This window comes from Equus przewalskii, chromosome 2 (genome assembly GCF_037783145.1).
Source record: "Equus przewalskii isolate Varuska chromosome 2, EquPr2, whole genome shotgun sequence".
NCBI classification, from domain to species: domain Eukaryota; kingdom Metazoa; phylum Chordata; class Mammalia; order Perissodactyla; family Equidae; genus Equus; species Equus przewalskii.
Window position 1 is genome coordinate 108,754,839 of NC_091832.1, and position 25,246 is coordinate 108,780,084.

At 35.4% G+C, this 25,246-nt stretch overlaps 1 protein-coding gene across 7 annotated transcripts in view; it reads left to right on the forward strand.

The window, feature by feature from the left end:
* PRSS12 (serine protease 12) overlaps positions 1-25,246 on the forward strand; it is a 70,968-nt gene that overhangs the window by 20,788 nt on the left and 24,934 nt on the right. For all 7 annotated transcript variants that reach the window (XM_008530027.2, XM_070609243.1, XM_070609244.1 and 4 more), the window contains 4 exons: positions 8,873-9,051; positions 11,104-11,245; positions 14,077-14,273; positions 18,890-19,031. In XM_008530027.2, the coding sequence (XP_008528249.2) occupies positions 8,873-9,051; positions 11,104-11,245; positions 14,077-14,273; positions 18,890-19,031 (660 nt within the window). The remainder of the gene's footprint in view (positions 1-8,872; positions 9,052-11,103; positions 11,246-14,076; positions 14,274-18,889; positions 19,032-25,246) is intronic.

Consider the following 25,246-nt stretch of genomic DNA (forward strand, 5'->3'; position numbering starts at 1 on the left):
CATTAAACTTTTGAGGTTATATATTTGAAGTGTTCTGACTGGATATCAATTTCAAGGACAATTTTCTTCAAATTTCCAGGTGTTGTTGGTAGCATAAGATTATGAGCACGTGCCGTGTACTCAGAATGGCCTGGATTTGAGACCTACTTTTGGAGATGGGAAAAGTTACAGAATATCACTGAATTGCCATTTTCTCATTTATGACATACTTCCTGATGTGTCGGGTTTAGTGTCTATAAAGCAGTTAGGGCACATAGTCAGTCTACAGTATACATTGGCTAGCAAGGTCAGTCTAATTAAGGACTGTTGTAGCTGAAAGATCTTATTAAACATTCAAAGTAAACTAAGCATTTGGTGGTGAGATCATCAAACACTATTCCTCTGTCCAGAACTTCTATTTAGTTAGCTGTATCCATGAATTTCATATTTTAAAACACTCTAATGTGTGTGTGTAAGTGTGTTTACTGAATTATCAATTATGCGGTCAGTCATGTGCTAATTGATTTTCATGTGAGTTCATAAGAAACCTGTGTCTTTGCCAAAAATATTAAGAACGTTAAGGATATAGTAATAGCCTATTTAATATTACCAGTTGCAGTATAGATTATTCTAAATTTAAGCTATAAGGCATTTTTTATTAATATATTGCTCTGGGGCAAAGCAAGCTTTTGTTCCTTACACAAATACATAGAATATTTAAATGACACACTGTGAATGTTAGTTATGTTTGTAGAAGTGATTCTAAAAATTCATGTTGTAATGTAGAGTTCTTTCTTGTGAGCCAAAGACTTTTTTCACTTATATAAATAGTTCTTAAGCGAAGACCATGTTGACAAACAATAGTCTATTACACAGAAAGAAGATGGAGATAGAATGACACGGAAGACTCTGCTCATGTTGAACACGTGCGTGGGCTGAGGAAAGTGTTTACATCTTTCTCAAACATTAGCTCATTGCTCCCTTTGTATGAGGGGCTTCATGTTTGGCATAGTGATTAAAAGGAAAAATATCTCCAAATATACAAGGCGGCAAAGATCCTCCACAAGCGTCTGCAACAGCAACAATCCAGCTTGGTAGAGATTTGTTTTTATTAGAAGTGCTCTGATGCTCTGAGCTGACGTGGTTCATTGGCCTTTCTTTCGCTTGATTTTATAGTTATCTCATAAGTGTACATTATTCTGCCACTGCTCTTCCTCTAGAATTTGTTTCGCTCACTTAAAGGCACAGTACTTTGAGATGAAATAGTTTTTAATGGCACATGGTCGATAGCAGACAGCGTAATGGTTGCTTGCTTCAATTTGTGATTTATTCTTAAGCAGATTTCATCTGTCTTGTTTGCTTTGTTGAATTCCCAGAGGGAAACTGCATCATGCCTCCCTGGAGTGGTGGTTCCAATTTCTTTGTGAGATGCTGTCTTTGTTGACCCTCATCCTTTAATGGTATCTGTAGATTGTGGTAGCTGGCAGGCTTCCTGAATACAAAAGGAATTACTGAGCTTAAGATTCTTAAATTTGATTAACCCAGAACTTGGAGAAAGAGGAGGAGCAGGGAAAGAACCAGTTAGATGTTAGAAAATGGAACTTGAGCATGCATATGTACACGGTGAAGTTTCATGTGGAGACATTTTGGTTAGAATTCCTTTTGAATACTTAACAGTCAAGCCTTTCTCCATGTCTTCAAAGCTTTTAATAGCATAGCTTAGAACTGTGACATCATATTTTATTGTGTAGATGTACCATAATTTACATACAAATTTTAAAATTTTGAAGACTTCTTTCCTTTTAAGTTTTTTTGGGCTATAAAATTATCATATAAAACCACACTATTGAGTGGTCAGAATAGAAATTCTGGTACAAATTGCTTTTTTTAAAAAATGTTTCTTTCTTCTTTTATTTTGCTGTTCATTAATTTTAAAACATATTTTATAAACTTTACCATAAAGATAAGCTGGTAAGTGGAATTCTTGAGCAGGAAAGAGACCATACTTAACAGATGAGAAAGTCAGGCCCTCTGAGATTATGCAGTGTCTGAAGTCATGCGGTTAGTGAGAACCAGAATCTTGAGATTTAGGGCCCCCAATGTAGGTTTTTTCTTTCGTCTTATACTATTTGCAAAATAGCTGGGTGTTAATAAGAATAAATACAGATATAGAGCTGAAAGAAATAGAGAAGTCAAGCGGGAAGGCTAATGTTAGGAAGGAAATGCTAACGAGCATGTTTTGGATAGGCTGTATTTGAGGTGCCATAGCACCCTATTGAAAATGCCCCAGGCAGCTGTTTGGTAGCAAAGTGTTTCAGAGTCGGCTCTGTAGCCAGACAAGCTTTACCGTCTGGTGGTGGTGTAATGCTGTGCAAATTATTTAGCTTCTGGGTCTCAGTTTCCTCATCTGTAAATTGGGGATAATAACATCATTGTTACTGTAGGGAGGATTAAATGAGTTAATACGTATAAAGCTGTTAGACCAGTGCCTGGCACACAGTAAGCATTCAGTATACATTAGATATTAGTGGAGATGCCTCCACCTGGATTGTTTTCCAGAGAGAAATCTAGGATATTAATCATTAAAAAAATGAGTTTTTTCATCCCTAGGTTACAAGTGTCACAAACTGCTATTTGAAGTTCAGTAACGAATCTTTTATAACCTAACAAATAATTATCTCGCACAATAGAATTGCCTAACTCTATCCTGAGTCTATTCAAAGCAGCAGCTAAACCCGGAGACTGAGTTAGTCAGATGGTGCTATTTATCTGATCTTTTCCTCTGAAAAAATCCACAAACTTTATATGAATACAATCTGATTAGCCAAATAGGCTTAAGAATGTTTTGGATAAGGATCAGACATAGAATCAATTCAGTGTTTACTGAAGATTGCTGTTATGTAGGTCAAATAGCTTTACAGAAAATAATAACTCAATGTATTATATCAGAGCACCCCTACTCCACAGATTTATTCTGTGGTCAGAAGGTAAAGAAGTAGGCAGCACTGGGACCTTTCCCCAAACGAACTGCCAAGGCTGGAGCGCGAACGATTTCCATGAAGGAAGGACAGAGAACACACAGCTTATCAAATTCACGTAGCTCTTAGTTGACTTTAACCGACCATGAGTTTTATATTGCTTTCACCAGTACTGTAAAATCTCTTTAAGGCAGAGTCATCAATTTCTTTGGTATTCCCCTGAAAACCAGCATAAAATCCAGGGAAATACCAGTGACTGGCTGAAGGAATGTGTGTATATCTCAATATTATCTTCTTAATTTTAATAAACTCAAAAATTAGCTAAAAAACCTAGTTTGTGTTACATCATGGTTTCCTAGTTAATGTATTTTGTTTTCAAGTTTATTGTATTAGTTTTTTTTCTGATTAATTTATTTTAATTAAACATTTTTTTGATCATTAAAATAATGTTTATAAACAATGGAAAGTATGGAAGCGTATAAGGAAGAAAATAAAACACCCAAGTGGTGTTTTAACTGTGTATTTTAACACAGACAGCTTTCCCCAGAGCCATTGTTCAGAGCTTCTACTCTCCCATCCTGTGTTCTCCCTGAAGGAAGGGATACAGTTCAGAAGCAGTTAACCAGGCCATTTGCCTTTTCCTAGGACCTCTCTGACATAATCTTTAACATATTCGAAACCCAGTAGTCCCCCCTTATCCACAGGGGATGCTTTTCAAGGCCCCCAGTGGATATGTGAAACTGCTGATAGTACAGAACCGTATATATACTATGTTACAGGCAGCATTTTAGGGCTTTTTTTGGGCATATCTGAATTGCCAGCATCAGTACTTTTGTGCTTTGGGGCCATTATTAAGTAAAATAAGGATTGCTTGAACACAAGCACTGTGACGTGGCTGACACTTGATCTGATGATAACCAAGATGGCTACTAAGTGGCTAATGGGCAGGTAGCGTATACAGCGTGGATCCACTGGACAAAGGGATGATTTGCATCTTGGGATGGAGCAGGATGGCACGAGATTTCATCATGCTACTCAGAAGGAGTGCAGTTTGAAACTTATGAATTGTTTATTTCTGGAATTTTCCATTTAATATCTTTGGACTCCAGTTGAACTTGGGTAACTGAAACCAAGGAAAGGGCAACCTTGGATAAGGGGAGGCTGCTGTACAATACATTTCAGTTACTCTGCTCGGCCTGTCTCCAGGCCCTTCCAGCCAATGGATGACCGTAGAGTGGGTTTGTTATTTTTTCTTGGGAATAAAAAGGCTTTAGCTTGTAAACTTTTAGCCTAACTATTATATGAAAATATTAGTCTTTTAAATCTCTAAAAAGGTGGTAGTTAAGAATGCATTATTATTGTTTTAATTTGATCATTGTAAGATTGAGCATCTTACCATATGGTTCAGTGGCCATGGATATTTCTTCTTCTGTGAATAGCCTGATCCTCTTCATCATTATATATATTTTTTATGTTGGCTATTTTGTCTTTCATTATAATAAGTTGTTACTATTAATTTCTAGTTATTTTCTTTGATTGCTATTACCTGTTACAAATATTTCTTTCAGCTTGTTGGTTTGCTTTTTGATTCTGATTATGGTGCATTTTGCTACACAGTACTTTAAATTTATATGTGGTTAAATTTAACTTTTTTAGTCTTTGTTTTCTGACTTCTGGGTTCCTTGTTTTGCTCAGGAAATCCCCTTACTTCCAAGGTTATAAGAACTATGTTCTTATAATTTTATTCTAGTAACTTTCCTCCTTCCTTCCTTCTTTCCTTTCTTTCTTTCAATATTGAAGCCTTTAAACGATCTAGAACTTAGTTTTTGTTTCTGTTATGAGTTCAGAATCACATTTTCTATTCTCTGATATTGGTCCCTGATTTTCTTATAGCACTTAATCCTGGCTCAGTAAATTGTACCCATTGACATTTTCTTTACTAGATCTTTTCTTTCCTAGCATTTATCTCAGGGCATAGATTCAAGGAGGCTATTAATCTGCCTTTCTCCAAAGCCCTCCTACCTGGCTTCCCCCTGACCTGCATCAGTCATCCTGCCTCCTTCTCTGTTCTCCAACTTTCAGTGTTCTCTAAATCAGTTTCCATATTTGCTTTCATTAATCTCTTTCCTTTAGAGCAGGGATCAGCAAACTTTTTCAGTAAAGGGCCAGATAATAAGTATTTTAGACTTTGCATCTACTCAACTGTGCCTTTGTAGTACAAAAGCAGCCATAGACGATAAGTTAGGAATGAGTGTGGCTTTATTCCAATAAAACCTTACTTCTGGACAGTGAAATTTGAATTTCATATGATTTTCACATGTCAAAAATTATATTCTTGTTTGGGTTTCTCCCCAACTATTTATAAAATGCAAAAGCCAGTCTTAGTTCATGGGCCATATAAAAACAAGTGGTGTGCCAAATTGGGCCCTCAGGTTGTAGTTTACTGACCTCCACCCTAGAGCCACCAGTGACGGCTTCTTTGCTTCCATCGGTCCTGGATTCTCCCTTTTAAAAAAGGAGCCATAGGTCTTAGGCACACAGCTCCAAGCAGCCCTTTCTTCTTTAAACAAATATTAGTGTACACAGTAATGTATTTAAAACAACATATTTCAGTTATTCAAGCCCTCTATTTCTGGGAATAACTCACAATCAGTAGCTGACTTTAGAGTTTTGTTTTCAGTGGGTTTACACTGTTCCCTTGTTCAATTTAGTGTAAATATTGTATGAAAATATTTTCTTTCGGAAAGGGGATATCTATTCCACTATGAATAACTGTTAAAACATTTTAATTTCTTCACAGCCTTATAGACTACTATTGCAAGATTGTTTTGGTATAAAAAATATTTTTCTGGGAGCATAATTGTTGTCCTCAGAAAAAGGTTTTGTCTTGGCCATTATAATTATTTTTGTAAAATACCTCATGTGCATTAAAACACTTGAAATTGTTTGCCTCTGATTATCTGTGGCTCTGCCACAAGAATCCCAAGTTTAGTGATGAAAGTCATAGCTTAATGATCTTTGGGACCATCATCTTAATAAAAAACAACACAGATTTATCCATTATCTTACAGGCTACAAATTACTTCCATAAAGACTGTCTTTTCAAATTTCTTTAAAATAAATAAATAAAACATATTTACAACATTAAAGCCAGAAAATGTTGAGATTTTAATTGATTATTCCTTACCACTCGCCCAACTGTACAATTTGGGGGATGGGAAAACAAAAACTGTGATGTTTAAACTAAATACCAAGTGGTTTTTAGATAAATTGTGTAGCAGTGAAAAATGTGTTATTCATCAACTCTTAGGAGGAAGCTTCTTAACAGGGCCAGAAGAGGGAAAGGGAGCTGGCGTTGACTGAGTTCCTACTTTGCATCAGTTTAATCTTAGAGCCCTGCAAGGGAGCAGTTGTCATGCCTTTGTTCAAAAGAAGCATCTTAGGCCACGAAGGTTCTAGTAATTTCCCCAAGGTAGCCCAGCGTGTTAAAGATGGAGTCCAGATTTGAACCCAAAGGCCTGTTTCCACATCTGCTTTTCCTCTTGAAGATTTAGCTTGAAAAGAATAAGCTTTTGACGTGGTCAGTTTATATGAACATTTATGTATGTCTCTTACACTCTTATGTAGGCATATAGACACACATTGAAACAACTGAAAACTTTATTTAGGAAAAAAAAAATCCTGGGGCTTATCCCATGGTGCAGCGGTAAAGTTGGCACATTCGTTTCCGTGGCCTGAGGTTCGCTGGTTTGGATCCCAGATGTGGACCAATGCATCGCTTGTGAAGGCACGCTGTGGCAGGTGTCCCACATATAAAAAAAAAGTAGAGGAATGTGGGCATGGATATTAGCTCAGGGCCAGTCTTCCTCAGCAAAAAGAGGAAGATTGGCAGCAGATGTTAGCTGAGGGCTAATCTTCCTCAAAAAAAAAAAAAAAATCCTGTTAATTGAATATTTATTACTTTTTTCTAGAAGAGTAGAAATGGCTTTCTGTTCTGTCATTATGTTTTCCCTTAGCAAAACAAATTCACTTACAAAATTATGTCATTTGGACAATATCATTTGTGTTAGGATTTCTTTTTCTTTCTTTCACCTTTGTCTGATTAGCTCTAGATATTAGTCTTTAATATTTGTTGGGGCAGCCTTCCTGGAGTCCACTGTGTGACAAATATCAGATAGCAATTCAAGTGTCAGGATTCTAAATTCTAAAATTTTAACTCCACCAAAATATCCTGCGTAAGCACACTATTTTTCCTTTCCTCTCGGCTTCCTTCACACCTCCTCCTGCACACATTTATCCTTCCCCTTGGCACACTCCCTGAACTTTAAACAGAAAGTGGGGCAGGTGATAATGGAATAACTATTTGCTTTAATAGTATTTAAAGAGTTTAGCTTTCAGATATTTTGGGCTTCTTTAGACATGTGTTCTCTTAAAAGGAACTTCCATAGAATCTAGTAAAATTAGTCAAACAGGCTCCTCTTTAATCATAAAATTTACTATCCAAGCCTGTACTATTACTTGGGTATTATAACCAGTTTGCAAACTTTTTTTTCTTCAATATATCTTGGTTGTAAATTCTCAAGATACTTATAATATTATGAGAAAAGGGCAACTAAAATAATGTGGAATAGATGAAGTATTATTGAAAAACAAAAGAAAACTATAAATGCTCTAATCTAAAAATTAAAAGGCTAAAAGGGGCTGAATATGCAGTTTCTGAAGTCATTAATCATTTTGACAAGCAATCATGATCTTCTTCACTGAAATCTGGGGTTCTAGAATGTGATATTACTTTGAATTGTAGAAATAAATTTAGTGCAAATAAATTTGAGTTGAAGAGATGTTTTACTTAGAAATATGTTTGTGAGTCACGGAGAACTGAAAGTAACAGTAGTTTAAACAAGACAAGAGTTTATTTTTCTCCCAAGAGATCAGAGGCAGCCAGCTCAAGCCTAGTCTGGCACTTCCACAATCATCAGGCTCTTTCTTGCTTGTAGTTCTGTCTTTCTTAATATGGCATCCTGCAGCCCAAGATAGCTTCTCAAGCTCCAGCCATCACTTCTGCCTTGTAGTCCTCAGGAAGGAGAAAGTGGAACAAGGACAATTCCTGAAAGTGATACATGACACTTCTACCTAAATTTCATGGATCAAAACTCAGTCTTCTAAGGGGCTGGCCTGGTGGTGCAGTGGTTAAGTGCACATGTTCAGCTTTGGCGGCCCAGGGTTCACCAATTCAGATCCTGGGTGTGGACATGGCACCGCTTGGCACGCCATGCTATGGCAGGCGTCCCACATATAAAGTAGAGGAAGATGGGCATGGATGTTAGCTCAGGGCCAGGCTTCCTCAGAAAAAGAGGAGGATTGACGGCGGATATTAGCTCAGGGCTATTGTTCCTCAAACAAACAAACAAAATGTAGTCATCTAAAATGGGGGCAGTTTCCGTTTGGGAGGATGAAAAAGTTCTGGAGATGGGTGGTGGTGATAGTTGTGCAACAATGTGAATGTCTTTACTGCCACTGAACTGTACACTTAAAAATGGTTAAAATGGTATATTTTATGTTATGAGTGTTTTACAAAGAACAAATGTAGTCATCTAGAAGAAGGGGAGGCTGGGAAGTGTGGATTTTATTCTGGAAAGCTATTGCCTTCCTAAAAATCTGAGGTTCCATTGCTAATGAAGAAAAGGAGGGTAAATACTGGCAATAACTAGCAGTCTTTGAAACATTTGTGATGGCCAAAAATATAAAGAGCAAAGAACAAACAAGAGATGCAGCAAGTCATGTGTGACCTATGGAGTGAACTGATAAGGGAAAATATGGATTAATCATAATCATACCTTTGCTAGGGGCAAAAAAAATCAGTCAGACCAAGCTTTGATGTCTAATCCAGAATTCTTATGCTCCTGTTTGATCAGTGGCATCGCCAAAGCATGGAATCAGGCATATTTTGGGGAAGGATCTGGCCCAGTAATGTTGGATGAAGTCCGCTGCACCGGGAATGAACTCTCTATTGAGCAGTGTCCAAAGAGTTCCTGGGGCGAGCATAACTGTGGCCATAAGGAAGATGCTGGAGTGTCTTGCACCCCTCTAACAGGTAAGAATTTCCCCCAGTCACCTACCAACTCTTGCCCCCAGCACCATTTGGGCTTACCTTTTCTTCTCTTCAACTTATATAATATTGCTAAATGAGCACACAAATAAATCCCCCAAATAAAACTAAACAAAAAAACTAACACAAATCATATATTAAAATGCTATCTTGGGGCCAGCCTGGTGGTGTGGTGGTTAAATTTGTGCACTCCACTTTGGCGGCTCAGGGTTCATGGGTTTAGATCCTGGGCGTAGACCTATACACTGCTCATCCAGCCATGCTGTGGTGGCGTCCCACATACAAAACGAAAGACGACTGGCACAGAAGTTAACCCAGGGACAATCTTCCTCAAGCAAAAAGAGGAGGATTGGCAACAGATGTTAGCTCAGGGCCAATCTTCTTCACCAAAAAAATGCTATCTTTTTCTTCATAGATATCTCTGAATTTTTTAATTTAAGGCTATACAACTCTGTAAAACTAGATTAGAAAATATGACTTTGTTGCAATATACAGTCCCCAATAATCAAAATTAGCATGCAATGATACATTTCAGATATTAGGTATTATAATTATATGTTTAGTACATTCATCTATTAACCTGTCTTGACTCTCAGAATGTGTTTATAGCTGGTAAACTGTTGATGGGATTGTTGACTAAAGGACACTATTAAAGAAACCAAGTCAACTTTGTTATGCTCGGTTTTCAGACTACTCCGGATCACAGCATGCTTGTCAGGATACATCATGTGTTCTAAGAAAGGCATGTCTGAGAGCAGACGAGTGTGTGTGTGTATATACTTACTTATTTTGGAGGATGAAGAGGGATATGGACAGGCAAGAGAAGTTGGGTCATCACAAGTCCATTGTTTCTATAGTAAAAAGAACTTGAAGAAAAAAATTAGGGATTTCAGTCTTTCTTTAAAAAAAATCAAAAGAACAACTTACAGCTTATGAAATGCTGAAGTTTCACCTTTTTATTTACATAGTTCTATACGTGCTGTTGGTTTTATTAGCAGAATAACACAATTATGCACAGTAGAAGTGCTATAAAATTTATGCCAGATTTGAAGCCAGAGCACTCCATCTTCTTGAGCCTGCATTTCCTCCTCTTTCAAATGAGGATAGTCTTGTAGTGTTGCTGTGATGGTCACAGGAGGTAATATGTGTAACAGTGCTTTACAGACAGTAAAGTATTACATTCATAAGTAATTCTGTTGCTAAGAGACCTTCGTTTATTTTAAGAGATCCCAGACATTCATGAAAAGTAGGACCTTTACCCAAGATTCTTTGTGTTTTTTGTTTGGGGGGATGTTTGGATTATTTTGGATGGAAACAGCTTTTACATTTACTTTTGGGGGGATAAATTTCTCATATCTGCTTGGAAGATATTATATTCCTAGATATATAGGTATTCTTGGAAGATGCAGATATTTCTCTGTCTGCTTAGATGCTCTTTACAGGATTCTCTGGCAGTTTATTTATTGAATTCATATGATTCAAATTCAGATCTGTATTATCAATAAAAGAACAAAGGTGGGACATGTACCCCAGTTTTTTAAATTTATGAAGCCTGAGGAATAATAAACGCATTGACATATAGATCACTCTTTAACCAGAACAGCTTTTTCTGTCTTCGTATTTCAATATTTTTTCACTTGCAGTTAAAATTTTGAACTATTTCCAAGTTAGTATGTTTTCTTAGTTTTTAAATTTAAATGACTGGTATTGCTCAGACTTAAGGAGATTGAAATTAAAGGAAATTTCCAAAATATTATTTAATTCAGAGAAATCTAAACAGCTACTTTGGAATTATATCAGAATAGATTTTTCTACTCAGAAAACAGGAGTACAGATAAAAAAAGAAAGAATATTTTGTCAGGACAGATGTGCATTCTGTCATTCTTCAGAAACAAGCTATTGACCTCAGGTCACTGAGCACAGTCCTAAAATAAGTTTAACAAAATGCTTAGACCCAAATAGGGTGATATTTCTAGTGAAATTAGATTAGATTTGACAATTGATTTGCTTGGTCTCTGTGTCTCCTTCTTATCACAGATGGAGTCATCCGACTTGCAGGTGGAAAAGGCAGCCATGAAGGTCGCCTGGAGGTGTATTACAGGGGACAGTGGGGGACTGTCTGTGACGATGGGTGGACCGAGCTGAATACCTATGTGGTTTGCCGGCAGCTGGGATTTAAGTAAGGTCCATGGATATGAGGCGGCAAATGCCAAATTATATTTTTAAAAGTTTCATTTTGTAACCCTCACTTGTAATTTCTATAATACTAAAAACACACGTTCTCTGTCATCAATTTACTTGTCTCCTCTACCTACCTACCTTTCTATATATGGACGTACAAGAATGAAAAACAGTCACATTTTCTAGGATCATCTCTTCCCACTTATCTCATTTACCTTTCCTTCCACCACTCTTCCTGAATAATTGGTTGGAGCCATGGGTGACCTTTGGGTCACTTTGTGTCTATTCAAGTAAGGCTGTACCCTCTGAATGCTCGGTGTTATTCTGACGCATCGCTACTATTGGATGTTGTTAGTTCTGACATCATTGTGTCTGCAACTGCAGAGAAGTCCAGTGTCAAATGCTTTGTTGTTACATTATTCCCTTTCTCAGAATGTGATGATAATTATCACTTTTATTTGAGAAAAAAGACTTCTTGTCATGAGACGACCTTTAGCACTCACCCTTGACCTCACTCTCTTCAAGGCTGAGTATCACACTTAGGGCAATACATTTCATGTCACACACATAATGCATTCCAGAGTAGAGACTTAAGTTGGTTGAAGTAACTGCAAATGATCCTTTTGAGCTAATATTTGAATGAGGCCATTAATGCCTATTCTTTCTTGTTTTCCATGTTTCTATGTCATACTTGAAGTAATTGTCTCATGCTTGAAAAAATTGGCAAAATTATTTTATTTCAGCTTGTGATGGAGCTAATTGCTAATATTCATTAAACTCTAAAAATATACTTTCATTCAACCTAGGTATGGCCATGTTTAAGATATATATTTTTAAATTTGTAAAAGTAATCTTAAATATTTTAGAGAAAGTTTGGAAAATAAAGAAAATAAAAACTATCCATAATTTTTCCATTTTTACACCATCATTATTATAACTTGTGTATATAACTTTATAACATATCTAGTATTGGATATATAATTTTTGTATCCACATTTTTTAATCTTCATTTTACAACATAGTCATAATTTTTAATGATAAAATAATATCCATTGGCTGTTCATACTATAATTTACTTAATATTTAGGTTAGTTTAATTTTTATTGTTATAAAAAGTGATATCATGAAGATATAAATTGCCCAATATTTTGAATTTTCTTGGGCAGTGACATTATTATAATTTCAGGTCAAGGGGTATGACATACCAGTCAAATAAATATTGATATTTATTTAATAAGAATTACTTAATAAATACTATTTCATCTTTAAGTGAATCTCTGTTAGACTGAGAACTGAATCCTGTTTTCACAGATTTAGAAAGACTCATAAATACTATTATTTACTATTTTCATATGTTTCCTTATTAATGAAAACAATTGAGTGACAATGATTTTTTTCTTCATATTTTAATTATTTTCTTTCACAAATACATTCAGTTTTTTCTGCATATACAGAGCATCAGAACTTAATGGTTCTAAAAATGTTCTCAATAATATTTGTTAAAACTTCTAGATGATTATATTAGGAGGTAGAATAGGCATGTGCTACATTTACTTTTAAGTTTACAGAGGAATTTCTGAAAGAGAATACTCTTTTGGAATGAGAAAGAGCCTGAACTCTGGGTTTCTTTGTATGAATGATGTCCCAAAGTAAAATGACCTCCTGTTGTCTGTTCTGTAGTTGATATGGACAAATGGTAATGCGCTGATGCATTTTGTGGAAAAATGATATAAGTTGAAAGTGATAGCAATATGGGATTTAGGTTATTTACTTTTCTAGCTAAGACTTGAGTAGTCAGCAAAATAGCAGAAGTCTTAGAATGATTAATTAAAAGTTGCAGTGTTTTAATTTTTTTAAATGTTCATCTTGTTAAATAAATTTAATAAATAAGTACGTAGGAAAATTCATGCCAGACAGAAAGATCTCATATTCTTAGTACAGAAATAATAAAAACATCCAGTGAGGCAAGTGATTGACATAAAACTTATGAATAAGAGCTTAATTACATAGCCTCCTGGAACTGAGAGACACCTTAAAGATCTTTCAGCTCGGGAACTTCTGGAGGTTTGGATTTTGTAGAACAAAAGAAAACTAAATTGGGAGGAGGATGAATGAAGGTGCAGACACTTAGTTACTAATTTTTTGTTTTGCAGATCTTTCATATTTATACAGCATCCATATTTATTATAACATATTTAGTTTTTTCATAGTGCAGAGTAACAAAGTCAACTGGAACACAAACATAATTTGTAATTTTAAAAATCAAATTTATGTAACCTTATGAAAAGCGAAGAGCATCATCATTATTCTGATTTTGATGGGCTGAAATCTAAGTTTCATTATGGATCGGGTACGGTGCTTGAGGAATCACTGAACTAATTCACACTTTTTACTTTGGAGGAGAGGATCCAAAGAGGGCTAGAGAAGCTGGTGAATCCAAATGAGCTCAGTGGGTCATCAGAGGCGGATGGAGGACCAGAGTTCTCATTTTCTGGTTCACGGTGTTATTTCCATGGTCAGGAATTTGAGGTTAATCTTTTTGTCTGCATTTTCTCTGGTGGTGAGTTAAATTGTAGACAAACTGTAGACAAGAATGGATGGGGAAAAAGGATTAATCATCCATTAGTTACCCATTGAATCAATCAAAACTTGTTAAGATGACCAAAATGTGTGATAGAGCCGACAGCGCTCTTAGAATGAGTCTTCAAAATAGGAGAAAGGACAAATGCTTATCCTCTGACACAATGACACTTAATTAGGTTGTTTGTTTTATGGTTTCTTGAAACAAGGAACAGCAGTTCTATGCACGATGTTTATTTATTGCCACAGATATGGCAAACAAGCCTCTGCAAACCACTTTGAAGGAAGTCCAGGGCCCATATGGTTGGATGACGTCAGCTGCTCAGGAAAGGAGACCAGTTTCCTTGAGTGTTCCAGGAGACCGTGGGGCAGGCACGACTGCAGCCATCGGGAAGATGTAGGCATTGCCTGCCACCCCAGCGGCCCTGGACGTGGACTTTCTCTGGGTGAGGACCGGCCACAGCTCTCAAGTTCCCATAAGTCGGTAGCCACTGCACCTCTGGTCACTGGCCCAGAATGTGAAGCATTTCTCATCTTTGGCTTTTTTTAGTTGATTTCCCATAATGCTCTAATTTTCAGTAATTTGCATTCAGAGAAAAATGATCTTCAAGTCTTTCCACTGTTATAAAATTTCTATCCCCAAAGTTATTTTTCTTCACCTAGAAGCCTAAGTTTCTCACTAAAAATCTTTATAATCATGTGTATCTGAAAGATGAAATAAAGAAGCTGCGAGGTCCATTCTCCTACTCGTTAGTTATTCCCCTGCTCACCTAGAATAAGTCTTGTTTACCTTGAATTCTAATGAACTATCGAGACAGGATTTTTTAAAAAAGCAAAAACAGAAGAAAACAATAGCTCTCGCCCCAACCCTTATGATTCATTTCCCCTTTAGTCCTGAAGGCTTGTCAATCATTGGTCACCAGTCGTCTATTGCTCTTTCCTAACCTAGATCTTTCAAGTTTCTCAGTGGGCTCCTAAATGGATTTGTTGGAGTAAATAGCCCACTGACCTGAGGTACCCTGTAACTCTAGAAACCCATCAAGGATTTTAACTAGTCTTCAGTTCCAAATTTTTTCAGACTTGTAGTGGATAAAAGGTAACTAGCTCATCTAACAGTCTTGAAATATTTATGGATAAAGATCCTCTCATGAGCAGAAGGCAGCTACATATCCTTGACAGACTCAATGTCTGGTGAGGAGGACAGAATAAATATGAATGAAAAATATAGATAGAGATATTCAAAAAGACTTCGAAGGACACTATCACAGCTCTATTGTATATTTATACATATATTTTTTGGTGAACAGATGTTAAAATAACCAGAAGTGATCCTTACTTTTCACCTCAGGGTTGAATCAACCCCTTTCATATTGTCCTGTTTTGGGACTGTGAAGCTTACATCTTCACGTCATAAAATAACAGAACTTGTTGAATCCTACAGTATTAACTGGATAGTTTGTCAAAGTATATGGTTGATTCCTCATTGTACTCTAAACTGTGAGATCATAGTGACTCACTGCACTGATCTAGAAATACAACATTCACTACATCCCTTATAGGTTGTATTTCCAATTTTGTTTCTTTTCATTTGTTCTCCTCCTTTGCTCTCTTCTTATGCAGGATTTAGGATCTTCCCAGGATTATTATGTGATGAACGATGGCAAGTGGTTGGGGGAGATAGATCCTGTTTGCTAGAAATGGATGCTCTTAGCCCCAGAGAGCAGGTCTTTGGATCATGGAGTGATCCATTCAGGCACGCTCCATCAGTATCCAGGTGGCGAAATACTATAAATGCTATACAAAATATTATAATCTGAGTTCCCTGAAGGCCTTGTGGTTAAATATATCCATATGGTTAGGACAACTAATCTTTTCATTTCCCATGAAAATCTTGTTAATTGTAGGATTCTAGATATATTTTTTAAAAATTTAAAAAGCTGAGGGTGATAATTATTAATAAAATATGTGATCATTATTATGAATCTCTTTGGTCCTAATTTTGGTAGTATGCCTATTAACTATTCATTTGTCCAAAGAACATTATGTCTGAGCCAAATATCCTTTTGGAATAGAATCATATTACCATTTATTCATCCAAAGAGATCATTACTTTCCCACTTATCAAAAGGACTGCATATTTAAAAGAGAAGGTTAGAGAAGGAGATCATGGAATAGTGCAATAAACAGGAGCATTTAAAGAAGACAGTTGAGATCTTTTACTTCTTTGGCACTGTGATAATGAGCATTTGGACTGTTAGTGTTTTCAGCTATCTGAAGGGTAACTTGAGGACCTTAAGTTTAGATGTGAATGAAACTGTTCTCAAAATGAGTAATAGTTCAATAGACACTTTCTATATTTGGGTCTGTGGTGGATGGATTGCTCAAAGACAATATTCCAGATCAATTAAAATAATTCTCATAGGAATGCAGTGAATCCCTAGATGAGTCAGAGGAAATTTGAGGGATGGTAAATATGTGGATTTTTCATTTTTATATTGCATCAATTCTAAAATTGAGAGTGTTAAATCCTAGCAGAAATTTCTTGCACAGTGAGATTTCTCTTACTCAATTTTACTGTATAAACTTTGACTTCTAATTTATATTTATGCTAGATATTATCTTTCTTCTCAGAAAAATGTTTTCCAAAAATAATGTATTAAATCAATGTTACAGGAAAATTAAAGAAAACTCTACTGGAACTCAAAATTTGAGACATATAATTAAAGATACTATGTACCCATAGGACTGTTAATTTTCCCAGGCATTTTATATATATTTAAGATTTTAGATATGAAACGTGTATATTATTACTGCTTTAGCAAAAAGAACTTAAACAGTAAGGTGATATGACAGAATGGCTTTTGTCATCCACTTTACCTTCAAGCATTAAAAATCCAACGACTTTGTAAAATGAATGGCTAAAATTAGGTTCAGAAATATTGTACACATTATTTTACAAAGCATGCAGCTTAGGCTTTAAAAAGACTTCATCATTTTTATTTTTGTGGTATATGAAAAACTGCCCATAAAACACGTAAGATGGAATGTGGAGATCTAATTCCATGTGCATATGTTTTCTTAATTTTGGACCAAAGATCCAACAATGTAAAAATTGAAAACTTTAAGAAAAGATTTTCATCTGTTTGGATTTTTCTTCCCTTGAGGATCACTTTTCACCTTATTCCTTTTACAAAGAACCCCACAATTCCAGATACGTTAATAAGAAACGTAAAGTTTCAAGTATGCTGTGCTTTGTGACACAGCTAAACTCCCAAGTGTTTTTTAGTTGACTGTAAACAGCGCATAGAGTAGACGCTGCATAAACACTTGTTGATTTTGACTTTGCCATGATGATTCTACGATGATGCCTGTCCCACAAAGTGAGTATGACCAGGAGAGAAACTAGAGAGCCAACAACTCTGGGGGGGGTAACAAAGAATGATGGAGAAGTGAAATGGATCAGAAGAATGAAAGAAGCAGCAGCAGCAAACCGTGTCCATCTTGCCGACAGTATTTTCTTTCAGTTAACAAATGTCAATCTAGTAATTTCACGTTGGTTTAAACATATATAAAATGGCGTTTTGTTCATTAGCTGCCTACTCCACCTCCCTGGTTCTGATGATTTCACCATCATTCGTTGTATTCCCTAAATCCTTACCCGTAAATCTTAGGGGCCCTGAAGCTGCAGACTCTTCTGGTAACTGGGTAATCTAAAGTATGTGTATTAGTTTCCTTGGGCTGCCGTCACCAAGTGCCACACACTGGGGGCTTAAACAACAGATATTTATTGTCTCACAGTTCTGAAGTCCAAAACCAAGGTGTTGGCAGGATTGGTTCTTTCTGTAAGTTGTGAGGGAAGGGTCTGTTCCAGGCCACTCTCCTTGGCTTGCACATGGCCATCTTCTCCAGATGTCTCCTCATATAATTTTCCCTCAGTGTACCTCTGTGACCAAATTTCCCCTTCTTATAAGGACACCAGTCATATTGGATTAGGGCCCACCCTAATGACCTCACAATTCAACTCATGACAGTATGCAAGCTACTGCAAAGACTTTCAATTAAACAATACCGTATTTCTCGGTGTTGAAAGAGATACAGGAAACTCTACAAATCACTTCATTTGCATAACTTAGATTAACCTCAATTTGCTAGAGATCAGTTTCTCAACTTTTTAAAAAATCATGACATTTATTTATTTATTTATTATTTTTTATTTCCTAGCTTCAGCATTTTTTTAAATTGAGGTATAACTGACATATAACATTACACAGTTTCAGGTGTACAAAATAAAGATTTGATATTTGAGTACACTGTGAAATGATCACCACAATAAATCTAATTAACATCTGTCACCTTACATAGTTACAAATTTTTTTTTCTTGTGATGAGAAGTTTTAGGATCTACTCTGTTAGCAACTTTCAAATATGCAATAGAGTGTTATTAACTATAATCATCATGCTGTACATTACATCCCCATTCAACTTTTAAATCTTAGTAATTTTTGTGACTTAAGTCCTTCCTTTGGAATCAATAGCAAATAGGAAGCCTGAGATGGAAATTGTCCTTGTTAGCTGCCTTCCTCTTATTCCTCCGGCATTCAAGTTACCTGTGCATGCCAAGGGTATATCTACTTATGCCTTCCTAAAAAATCTTAGCTTTGGAGTGTAAATTTCTACCTATGTTAAGGATAAATAAACAGACAAAAACAACTCTGAGTAAACATCTTTTACTATTTAGAGGGTAGCAGTAATAAAACCATTCACGATTTTACAGTGCTATTCATTCATTCATTCAGCAAACAGCTATCACGTGTCCTCTGTATGCCAGGCACTGTTGCAAGTGCTAGCAAAGTTGAGCAAGTGAGCACTCTGACCGCCAGGCTTCAAAAGATATGCAACAGTAGATACAGTTTTCTGTTGATATCTCGTCTCTTTCTCTCTCATATTGACCTGCTGATTTTATAGTTGATTTAAAAAATAAATTGTGCTTTATAAAGTCTCTCATGCTTTAACGTCGGTTTGCTTGTTTTGGCTTTTCTAATACTTTTGAATCATGACTTAGGTTTTCCTATCAGACTGATGGATGGAGAAAATAAGAAAGAAGGACGAGTGGAGGTTTTTATCAATGGCCAGTGGGGAACCATTTGTGATGATGGGTGGACTGATAAGGATGCAGCTGTGATCTGCCGCCAGCTTGGCTATAAGTAAGTAAAACCTAATTTGGGATAGTTACTTGATAAATATTTCTGACTTTTTAGGCTTTTCTAGTGAGTTATTCCTTACCTAAAATTAATTTCTGTGATTCAATTGAAAATACTGGCAGCATACTGACATGATTCAGAATTATAAAGAAAAATACGAAGTAGAGTCTATTTAAGTATTTCTGTTCTCTTACAAGAAACATACATTGTGTTGCATAAGGAGTGTAGCTTTTATCTAACAGCAAATAGTCTAATAACTTGACTACTCATAACACTGCTTCTATCAGGCAGAGGTATTAACCTTTTCTCTGTGATTTCTGTTTCAACACTGTAGCCTTTTAAGAGACTCTGCAGTTATTAAAATTGTGGTTGGTTCTCCTTATTCACAGAGGTCGAGTTCTCTGAGGTCACGGTGAACACTGAGTTAGCCAATGCTGAGCCCCTGCTTCTAGGGTTGAGGTCGAACAGGGCGATACTCTGCCGCCTTCTTTTAGCTCTCATACTTGCAAACAATTGTCCTTTTGGTGGTCTATTAGTACCCCCGCCATCTTTGTGGTCTTTTGTTGATGATTTCACTGTTTAAAATGGCCCCTAGGCATAGTGTTAGCGTTCCTAAGTGCAAGGCTGTGATGTGCCTTATGGAGAAAATATGTTTGTTTAGATAGGCTTCATTCAGACATGAGTTATTGTGCGAAAAACATGGTACTAAATAGACTGGGAAAAGGACACTTGTTTGCAGTTTGAGAGCTGAAATAAAAAGACAGATAATCTTGTGAGACCTCAACTGGGCAACTCAGTCTTTTGAGGCTTTGCACATATCTACAAACGACCATGAAAGCACCGTGGGTATTGATTTTGCAGTTGCAAGTATGTGGAACATGTTACAATTGAGAGGGCTATGAAATTTAAACTAATATACATAAATTGCCTAGCTCGTAGTAGATTATTAGTAGTGGTTTGAATTTTTAAAATATATAATTAATTATACATCTATGTGTATCTTAAATATTGATAGATTTAACTAGTTATTCCTATGCAGATTACATTTTTATTTTTAAAAGTATTTCTATTTTAATAAAAGTCCAAATGCTTTATTCTAAAGTTTTAATTCAAAGTTTGTTTTTGGTTACTCAGATACTACTCCCTTTTATTGCTCAGTTTTGGACCTAGTTGCAATTCCAACAGTTTTATGGTCAATGGGTCCGTTATTTGTGATATAGATTTTCAGTATTTGAAATTGGTATGTGACATAGATTTTCAGCTTTCAAAATATGGGGTGGAAGAGCAAGGTAGGGAGAGTCTACATTAGATGCCTGGGTGAATTTAGTCAACGATTTAAGTTTCCTTTCCTCATTACATTTCTAACACTCATTCCTCCATTTGGAAAAAAATTATTGTTCTTACATTACATTCCCAGTGAATTTCCTTATCCAAAATCAGCCATTAAAGTATATTGCTGTTTGAAACTACTTTCTTGGTTATAGTTTATTTTTTGGTAGATGTGATCCAGGAAGCCTAGAATTACCTTTGGAAGTATGAAGTATTACCTTTGGAAATATGAAAGAAAGTATAAAGGGAAAGATCAAATTTGATCCTCAAATTGTGTGTCTAAGCCAAGTTTAAGAAGGAGAAAAGTTCGTAACCATATCCATCAGTGCATTTTCACTTTGATTTCTTTCTACGTTTCTTTATTGTTTTTTACTTATCATCATTTAGTCCATTTTACATTCAACTCAAATGGTGAATTTAGGTGAGAAACAATATAGATTAAGTGAACAAAGTTTGCAGCAATTTTCAATAATGTTTCTGTAACAGTTATCAAGAAAAGCTTTGAAAAAAGATTGCATTTTGTAATTGTTTTTAAAATAAAGTCTCAATGCGTAAATCAGTAATTTAATGTTATTATAACAAACTGAATAATCATCTTCTAGTGCACAATCTACAATTTACCATCAAACAGTACAATTTAAATGAGAATCATTTAGATACTAATCAATCTGAATAAAGTTTAGTGTTTTTATAATTTTACACTGAGAACATGTATTTCATATAAGAACATATATTTATATAATTATAAACAGGTATATGACCAGTGTAGGGGATCTTTTCCCCATATCTACTTCGAATTGTTAACAATCTTTAATAAAGCGTTTGTTTGTAGAAATCAATCTAGAAAACTTTTAAGCTGTTGAAAAGCTTGGGCCTTATTGATAAGAATTCCAGAGATCTGTCCCCGACCAGTTGGATCCTGCTTGAGGATTAATCCTAGGAAACACTGAGAATCGAAATTTCATCAGAAAGCATTTTCATAATGAGAGAAACAGAAATGAAGTAATAAAAGCCAGGAAACGTGAATGGTAACTAACCCAGCTATGCACAGAAAGTAAAAGCCATCATTTAATGATAGATTACATAATGTCTGATGAAGTCTAGCATATGAGTGTGTTGTTTTAAAGGGTTCAGAGAGAATATGTTGATATCAAACTCCTTAAGATAGACTAAATAGCCACGATAGAAATTCCATTCTATTGTGAATCCATTAGCATATGTTTCAATATGATGTGTTCTTGAACTTCATATATATTTTTTTTAAATTTTGGCACCTGAGGTAACAACTGTTGCCAATCTTCTTTTTTTTTTCTTTTTTTCTGCTTTTTGTCTCCAAATCCCCCAAGTACATAGTTGTATATTTTAGTTGTGGGTCGTTCTAGTTGTGGCACGTGGGATGCCGCCTCAATGTGGCCTATGAGCGGTGCCATGTCCGCTCCCAGGATCCGAACTGGCAAAACCCTGGGCCACCAAAGCAGAGTGCACGAACTTAACCACTCGGCCACGGGGCCAGCCCCTGAACTTCATATTTATTACAGTAGTGTCCCTTAAAGAATTTAAAAATTGGTGTTCCCCTACTGTTTTAGTGGAGACCTACAATTAAGTATATCTAATTTTTATATTATGTTTCAATAGCTGCAAAAGATTTAATTTCTGGCATATTTGTGTATGACATTTAAAAATAGAATAGTTAATTCATTCTTTTAATTATATCCAATGGAATATAAAGATCATAGTGATTTGACACTCTGTCATCCATTTAAATAATGCATGAACATTCTTCTTTGACTTTCAGAAATTTCACATACTTCCCTTTTCTCCTTAAAATTATATTTTAAATTTTCTTTCCCCAAAGGATCCTAATGGTATTATGCTTTAAAAAGTGTGTGTGTGTGTGTGTATACACACATGGAGACAGCACGAGAGAGAGAACGAAATTAAATTCTTCTAACGAATTCCCGTCTGGATTTTATGATTTCTAGTACACAACTGATTAAAGACAACAACAAAAAAATAAAATTCGATAAATAATTATTAAACATAGGAAATAAAAGTTGACCAGAGCTCCTGTTTCTTAGATTGACAGGTTGAGTTTATGATACTTGTTAAAGGAGGCTTCATTGCTATCATATATTTTGAATTGTTCTCTTGGCCATTTTAGAGGCTTTTAAATCTGGGAGCAATGCACTGTGGTAGGGTTTGGGATGACTGAAAGATAGGCCTTTCTTTTGTGAAATGGAAGAAAAGAAATTTTGAAAGAGAAGTTGATCTTGATTTCAGCAAGACCAGTTTTAGGAGCAGATACACCTGGAATTTGAGGATCTGAATATTGATTCCCTTAAAGCACATGTATCCCTTGGAAAGTCATCATCTACTCCCAGGAGCCTTTGACACCCAGTTTAAAGACCTAGTGTATTAGAGCCTATTGTCTCTTTGAAATTCTCAGCTATAAATTACTACATGCCTGGAGCCCAGAGCGAATCCCTACACTTTTTCCTATAGATGACACAGTCCTTAATGATTAAAAAAAAAAAGAAAGAAAATTTATTAGATTTCACTATATCATTGAGAATGTCTACTTAATAATGCACTTTTGTTAGTTTAAAATATTCTCTAATTTCTATTTGTTGATATATCTAAAATGCATTCTTTTTAGTCTGTAGGTTGATAAATTGCTAAGAAATCATCCTTTTATTTGTGAGTCTGATTTTATTTTCTATATATTTACTTCTACCTTTCATTGACTTTTATGTTGTTTGTCATGCTTTGTTCTCTGTTCTTTGTGTTACCTTCTGGTTTTTGATTTGCAAGCAATCCAATTTTCTATGTTCTTTCTTCCCTTTCTTTAGGGGTCTGAAAGTTGAGCATTCTTATTGTTTTACCAGAAGTTCTTTAAATTTTTAGCAAACATACCGACATATTTTCTTACCAATTTCAAAAATTATCTTTACTTCCCCTTCCTGAAGAATATCAAGCCATTTGGCATACTGTTCCTTACTTTCTCCCTCCGCTCATCCCCATTCCCCAAACTGATGGGACTCACCTGGGGTTTTAACTTTAGAGTCCATTAATTTTTATTTATCTTCAAATTATGCCTATTTGAAATTCAAATTGCTTTACATTACACATCCACATTATCAACAATTATTTCCCTCCTAAAAAAGGTTAATAAAATATCAACAATCTCTGGAAATTCTAAGAAAAAGGAGAGAGAATACAAGCAAACATTAGAGAAAAGAAAAGGAATATAAGCACAGGTCTGCAGAAGGCTAAATAACTTGTAGAAGAATTCTGTGAACTACTTTTAGCTAATAAATTTAGAAATCTAGATGAGATGGACAATTATCTAGGAAGCTGTACATTTTCAACAAAAATATATCTGTGAAAATTGATAGAAAACCCAAATAGATTAACGACCATGGAAGAAATGACTCTGATGTTTTGCTGGAGAGTTTTGACTAATCTTCAAGGCACAGATCATTCCTGAGTTATATAAATTTTTGTAGAGCAAAAAAGATGGAAATCTTTCCATTCATTTTCTGAGGTTAATAGAACTTGATTTCAAGACTAGACAAGTACTCACAAACACGCACATACACATACAGAAAACTATACCCCAATCTCATGAATCTGCATACAAAAATTCTAAACAAAATATTAGCAAATTTAATCCTGTAGTGTATTAAAAGAACAGTACACCACAAACAGTCTATTGCAAGAACATAAGCGTGGTTCCAACTGAGGCATTCAATGAATGTATTTCAGTGTGTCATCTATAAGTGAAAACAAATATAATTACTTAATATTGAAAAGTAACATGATAAAAATCAACATTCCTTCCTCATATCTCTTAGGAAGATCAGAATAAAATAAAACGACCTTAACTTTCTATCACAACAATCATGAAATAGGAACAAATCAAGGGTGTTACTATTACTGTAATGACTCAGTATTGTCTGGAGGTCTCACTAATCATTAAGAATTGAGGTATCAGTATTGAAAGGAAGTAAGAATTGTTATGTGAATAATACGATTGTCTACCTAGAAAACCCAAGAGAATCATTGAGAAAGACACTAGAAGTAACGCTTATTAATGTCACAATATAAAATATAGATATTTTAAAAAGGCAATAATGTTCCTATATGTTAGGTAGAAAATTCTTTTAAAATTTCATTTATAGAAGGTACCAAAAAAAAAAAAAGAAATCCAGGAATAAATGTCAGAAAAAATGAGACCTATATATACGAAAAGAAATAGATTTTTACTAAATTTGGAAGACCTAATAAGTGGTACCCCACAATCCTAAATGGGAAGACAAAATAGAAATTAACCTATACATTAAATGCTATGCTCATAAAAATCTTTGGCTTTTCCTGGTATGTATGTGGGATGGGGAGGAGGCCTTGACTTCTGAATTCATCTGAAACCAAATCCACGTGACACTGGCACAGGAACAGGCAAAGAAGTCAATGTTACCAACTACAGCAGTGGTTATCAACCTTGGTGTACATTAAAATCACTTTGGGACTTAAAAAAATATTACCCATGCCTCGCTCCGCTCCCACGGATTCTACTTTATTTGATGTCAGGTGGGATTCAGGATTGGCTATATTTTAAAAGCTCCCAAAGGTAATTTTAATGTGTAGCCATGGTTGGGAATTACTGAACTATAAAGACCAAGCAATGGCTTGTGTACATATAAGCATGATAGATGAGTAAATAAAAAAGCCCTTCAAATCAGCAGGAAAAGTTATTGGGACAATTACCTTAGGGGCAAAAATAAAGCTAGATCCCTTATTAACCCTAAACAGCAATAAATTCCAGACAGATCAGAACTATGACACACAAAATAAAACAGAAGAAAACCTTTGCTTTAAATGGTTGCATT